Below are 6,474 nucleotides of genomic sequence, written 5' to 3'. Positions count from 1 at the left end.
GCATCTTCACAAGGTCCTTTGCTGTTGTTCCGGGATTGATTTGCACTTTTCACACCAAAGTACGTTCATCTCTAGGAGACAGAACGTGTCGCCTTCCTGACCGGTATGACGGCTTCGTGGTCCCATGGTGTTTATACTTGCGTACTATTGTTTGTACAGATGAAAGTGGTACCTTCAGGCATTTGGAAATTGCTCCCAAGGATGAACCAGACTTGTGGAGGTCTACAATTTGTTTTCTGAGGTCTTGGCTGATTTCTTTTGATTTTCCCATTATGTCCAGCAAAGAGGCACTGAGTTTGAAGGTAGGCCTTGAAATACATCCACAGGTACACCTCCAATTGACTCAAATTATGTCAATTAGCCCATCATGCTTCTTAAAACATGATATTCTGGAATTACCAAGCTGTTTAAAGGCACAGTCAACTTAGTGTATGTAAACATCTGACCCACTGGAATTGTGATACAGTGAATTATAAGTGAAATTATCTGACTGTAAACAATTGTTGGAAAAAATACTTGTGTAATGCACAAAGTAGATGTCATAACCGACTTACCAAAACTATAGTTTGTTAACAAGAAATTTGTGGAGTGGTTGAAAAACTAGTTTTAATGACTCCATCCTAAGTGTATGTGAACTTCCGACTTGAACTATATCTTATAAGAGTTTAATTTGAGAGATAGTAACTCGTTAAATACGTTTTCCCCCTGGTGCCCCACGTTACTGAGTTAATTGTTACACGAGTAATTTAAATCACATACTAATTCAATCATAATGAATTGATTTGATAAGATAAGATAACAGTCATCGCATTAATGATAGTCACGTCACAACAACGGATGACTGTTCAATATTTTATAGATGCATGTCTGAGAATGTGGGCACGGTCAGAATGTGGACAAGACCAGGATGCATGTTATAGAACCAGGCATAAAAAACGGGGCTTGAGTGCCCTAATATCAGTTCTGACTTAAATCTGCGAATACTTTCCGTAAGTACTGTACACACAGTGATAGCTACATCATATTTCCACCATTTTCATCAAAACATCTTACTAGAAATATCAACTCTGTCCTAGACATTTTACAAAGTGGGATATATCAATACAACAACTGCATGGAAATGACAGTCATCACATTTAAAGGGTGAGCAAAGCTAGTCTTTTCTGTCTGGATCTTAAAGTCTGATGTCCTTGATGATGAATGAAGTATAAGGTTGAGCGCTGGGGTCTATCCCATTTATGACCTGGGGAGTACTGTCAGAGTACAATCTGCTTAAAGATAGACTCAGCTATATGATATCATCCTACAAACCGGGGAAACTTCCTGTTTACAGACATTAACAACAACAGAATTTCAATCTGCAAGACTGACACTATTGGCTTTAGACTAGAGGGTTGTTTCCATTGGTAAATTATCTGTTGATTCTAAGGTTAAACTCAAGGAAGGTTTTCTGTTTTCTGTTGGTTTTTTTTATTTTAGAGAAAGGGGGATACCTAGTCAGTTGTACAACTGAATGTCTTCAACTGAAATGTGTCTTCCGCATTTAACCCAAAACCCTCACAACCCCTGAGTGAATATGGTCCAATATGTGGCAGTCTTGGCAGATTTTAAATATCAGGAAGTCGTCATGGTGTATGATGTCAAATTGCTGAGTTCCATTTTAATATTATAATTGTTGCCACCTGCATTCCACTGCGGCTAGCGGAGAGGCACATGTGGCACAGCTGTGGGTTCGTTCTCTTTTCCTCCATGCCTTATACTTTCCTTCCCAGCTCTCATTCTTCCTTTCCCTCACTCACTCCGTTCAGCTCAACTGTTGGAGGGCTGTTCAGGCTTCAGCCGGATGGCCCAGGAGTTTGCAGAGACCACATTGCCGCTACGATGGACGCGACAGGTGTAAGTGCCCTCGTTAAACTCGTTGGCAACGATGCGGAGGTCGCGGCCCTTCATGATGATGTAGCCGGGGATAGAGATCAGGAGCTGTTCTCCATCCTTGTACCAGCTGGAGCAAGGTCAAAGGTCATACCAGGGACGAGCACAGGGAGAGAGGAATCAATCATTCAAATGTTATGTACATATGTCCAACAACCTTTGCCAGAAACATAGTCACAGTAAAATAAGAAATACTCCCATAAAAAGACCTGACAGAGCAATGGGAGAATCTGACCATTAATTATGGTATATAGTGGTCTGAGATTTGGACAAGCCGTCTGCCCCTGCCTCTGGATCACTTGTATTGTGTACTGCCACTATGTGCATTGGTTCGAATCCAACCTACTGTTCTATCACCATCTCTCCTCCATCTACTTCTCTCGTTCTCTATCCTGTCCAATAAACACCAAAAATATGATTTGTACATTACTGTATTTAGACTATTCTCTCACCTGACTTTGGGAGGCGATCTAGGATTCTTCGTCCCACAGCGGAAGCCCACAACCTTTCCACGAGGAACCATCTTGACCTTGACGTTGGAAGGCAGTGGAGTTGGCGTGATAACGGCCTCAAGAGGCTCTACAGGAAGTGAGTGAAATACCAGGACAGTCATGATACTTCCCCCACAAGATAGGCCTAATATTCCTCTGTGGGTTTTTCTCAGTTCATCTTTCCTCAATTGCTCGCATCCTATTTCCTCTCCTCCTTCTCAAAACAAACCGGAGGAGAAGGTCTGAGGGGAGAGACCTTGGACGTTCTCCAATATGGTTGAGAAAGAGGAGAGAAGATATGATGCGAGGATTTGTGTAAAGATGAGTCTATTTGGGGATAAAACATATGCCACAGACGTGATATCAGTACAGTAGGACAAGGGAGGACACAGAACACAGAGTTGGGCAAGCTAAAGCCTGAATTTGTGCAACATAACACAAGGTTTAAGCATTTTAGTTATCCGTTTCGCAAATGTTGTCATCCAAAGCTTCTTACAAACCCAGGCAGGTCCAAAATCAAATCTATCAAAACCAGGCTAGATCCACATTTAACTATTGAGTCCTGATCCATTTGCTGGCTTAAGACAGTCCTAAAAGCATGCTGTTAATAGATGTAGATACATGGAGAATGCAACTTTACATTCAATATAAAATCCAACTGGTGAACTGCAGTGTACTTAAATGAATGTACAATCAAGAGTGGACAATATGCCTGTCTGACCATAGCAGAGGTCGCAGCGGCGGGCACAGTGTTTCTTCATGAAGCTCTTCCTCCTTTCGCAGAAGCCAAGGCGAGCCCATGGATCACACACGCGCTTCTTGTCTGTGCATCCTGGAATACAACACACATATAGACATTTGTGGTATTAACGTTTTCTTAGACTTATGTCTTATACCTGTGTAATTACAACGAATTACTTGTGTATCAACAACATTGTATTAACACGTTACATGGTACTGGGGTATTTGTCTTGTTATTGTGTTGTAATTGCACAATGAGTTGAGTGGGAATTGGGGGAATAGAGAATATGTTAATACAATGTTAAGACAATGTTAATACAATGTTAGAAACTACATCATTACAATACATGTGTGTGTGTGTATGTATGTATATATATATAAGTCTTAATGTATCCTCGCACACAAACAAAAAAACATATGATTGATCTGAGTGTTCCTTCACCATAGAGGCGCTGGATTCCCCAGATGTCGTCCTGGGCAATGTTCCTCTGGCCCGTGTAGGTGGCATTGGGATGCATCAGGGCCTGGGGGTCACGGGAGTGCCACAGTCCCAGGGCATGCCCGATCTCATGAGCCGCAACCTGTACCAGGTCATTCAACCATACACCTGGGGGAGGGAATAGACACAATTACGCAGGTACACAACATATATCAAAAGACAAGGTGGATTGGGATTCCTGGGTAGAATATGTAGAGTCATTATAGACGTGATTATGGTTGAGGAAACTTAAAGATTCTAGAATGGTGTGTTGGTATGTACAGGTATCTGCCAAAAAAAAGGAAACACGAGTAAATGAGAGTGTGTGTGTGTGTGGTATTTCTCGTGGAAGAATGTTGTCGAAACCCTCCAAAAGAGTTCCAGACACTTGTAGAATTTATGCCAGAGGCATCATGCTCATAGGCGACACAGGTGCACGTGCCACCTCAGATTTGTCCAGTTCAAAAATATACATATACACTATATATACAAAGGTATGTGGACACCCCTTCAAATTAGTGGATTCAGCTATTTCAGCCCCACCCATTGCTGACAGGTGTATAAAATCGAGCACACAGCCATGCAATATCCATAGACAAACATTGGCAGTACAATGGCCTTACTGAAGAGATCAGTGACTTTCAACGTGGCACCGTCACAGAATGCCACCTTTCCAACAAGTCAGTTCATAAAATTTCTGCCCTGCTAGAGATGCCCCGGTCAACTGTAAGTGCTGTAAAATGTGAAATGGAAACATCTTGGAGCAACAACTGCTCAAATGCAAAGTGGTAGGCCACACAAGGTCACAGAATGGGACCGGCAAGTGCTGAAGCACGTAGCGTGTAAAAATCGTCTGACCTCTGTTGCAACACTGACTAATGCGTTCCAAACGGCCTCTGGAAGCAATGTCAGCACAATAACTGTTTTTCTGGAGCTTCATGAATTGGGTTTCCATGGCCGAGCAGCTGCACACAAACCTAAGATCATCATGCGCAATGCCAAGCCTCGGCTGGAGAGGTATAAAAGCTCCTCACCATTGGACTCGTTCTTTGGAGTGATGAATCTAGCTTCACCATCTGGCTGTCCGATGGACAAATCTGGGTTTGGCGGATGCATAGTGCCAACTGTAAAGTTTGGTGGAGGAGGAATAATGCAATTCTAGAGGATTCTGTGCTTCCAGCTTTGTGGCAACAGTTTGGGGAAGGCCTTTTCCTGTTTCAGCATGACAATGCCCCTGTGCACAAAGTGGGGTCCATACAGAAATGGTTTGTCGAGATCTGTGTGCAAGAACGTGACTGGCCTGACCTCAACCAACACCTTGGGATGAATTTGAATGCCGACTGCGATCCAGGCCTAATCACACAACATCAGTGCCCAACCTCATGTTCTTGTGGCTGAATAGCAGCAAGTCCCCGCAGCAATATTCCAACAGCTCATGGAAAGCCTTCCCAGAAGAGTGGAGACCAACTCCATATTAATAACCATGATTTTGGAATGAAATGTTTGATGAGCAGATGTTCACATACTTTTTGTCATTTTTTATTTTACCTTTATTTGGATTCAATTGAGATTTTGTGTCACTGATCTACACACAACACCCCATAATGTCAAAGTGGAATTATGTTTTTAGAAAGGTTTACACATGAATTAAAAATGAAAAGCTTAAATGTCTTGAGTTAATAAGTATTCAACTCTTTTGTTATGGCAAGCCTAAATAAATTCAGCAGTGAAAATGTGCTTAACAAGTCACATAATACGTTGCATGGACTCAATCTGTATGTAATATTAGTGTTTAACATGATTTTTAAATGACTAACCCATTTCAGTACCCCACAGGGGTGGCAGGAACCTAGTGGTTAGAGCATTGGGCCAATAACCGAAAGCTTGCTGGATCAAATCCCTGAGCTGACAAGGTAAAAATCTGTCGTTCTGCCCCCTAACCAATTGTTCCCCAGTAGGCAGTCATTTTAAATAAGAAATTGATCTTAATTGACTTGCATTGCTAAATAAAAGTACAAAAATACAGTTGAAGTTGGGAAATTTACATACACCTTAGCCAAATATATTTAAACTGGGATTACATTTTTACTGGGATGAAATGTCAGGAATTGTAAAAAACTGAGTTTAAATGTATTTGGCTAAGGTGTATGTAAACTTCCGACTTCAACTGTATATATACAATTTTCTGTAATGTCCTGCAGCTGAGAAAATCATTTCAACCTCAAAGATCAGGGAGGTTTTCCAATGGTTCTCAAAGAAGGGCACCTATTGGTAGATGGGTAAAAAAAACATTGAATATCCCTTTGAGCATTAATTAATTATACTTTGAATGGTGTATCAATATACCCAGTCACTACAAAGATACAGGCGCCCTTCTTAACTCAGTTGTGGGAGAGGAAGGAAACTGCTCAGAGATTTCACTATGAAGCCAATGTGACTTTAAAACAGTTACTGGGTTTAATGGCTGTGATAGGAGATAACTGAGGATGGATTAACAATATTGTAGTTACTCCACAATACTAACATAAATGACAGAGTGAAAATAATGAAGCCTGTACAGAATACAAATATTCCAAAACCTGCATTCTGTTTGTAATAAGGTACTAAAGTAATACTGCAAAGAATGTGGCAAAGAAATTCACTTTTTGTCCTGAATACAAAGCGTTATGTTCGGGGCAAACACAACACATTACTGAGTACCACTCTTCATATGTAAGCATGGTGGTGGCTGCAACATGTTATGAGTATGCTTGTTATTGGCAAGGACCAGGGAGTGTTTTAGGATTTAAAAAATAAACGTAATAGAGCCAAGCACAGGCAGAATCCTAGAGG

The 6,474-nt window shown here is 41.3% G+C and overlaps 1 protein-coding gene across 1 annotated transcript in view; it reads right to left on the bottom strand.

The window, feature by feature from the left end:
• Positions 1-519: 519 nt before the first annotated feature.
• The window catches only part of LOC123993130 (matrix metalloproteinase-23-like), a 28,624-nt gene continuing 22,669 nt past the window's right edge, over positions 520-6,474 (bottom strand). Inside the window, exons 5-8 of the mRNA XM_046294955.1 lie at positions 3,607-3,771; positions 3,145-3,255; positions 2,385-2,511; positions 520-2,002 (exon numbers count right to left, since the gene is read on the bottom strand). Coding sequence (XP_046150911.1) covers positions 1,810-2,002; positions 2,385-2,511; positions 3,145-3,255; positions 3,607-3,771 — 596 coding nt within the window. The 3' untranslated portion in view covers positions 520-1,809. The remainder of the gene's footprint in view (positions 2,003-2,384; positions 2,512-3,144; positions 3,256-3,606; positions 3,772-6,474) is intronic.

Source organism: Oncorhynchus gorbuscha, linkage group LG13 (genome assembly GCF_021184085.1).
Source record: "Oncorhynchus gorbuscha isolate QuinsamMale2020 ecotype Even-year linkage group LG13, OgorEven_v1.0, whole genome shotgun sequence".
Taxonomy (NCBI): domain Eukaryota; kingdom Metazoa; phylum Chordata; class Actinopteri; order Salmoniformes; family Salmonidae; genus Oncorhynchus; species Oncorhynchus gorbuscha.
The sequence above is the reverse complement of the archived record's forward strand: the minus strand, read 5'-3'. Positions and strand labels throughout refer to the sequence as shown.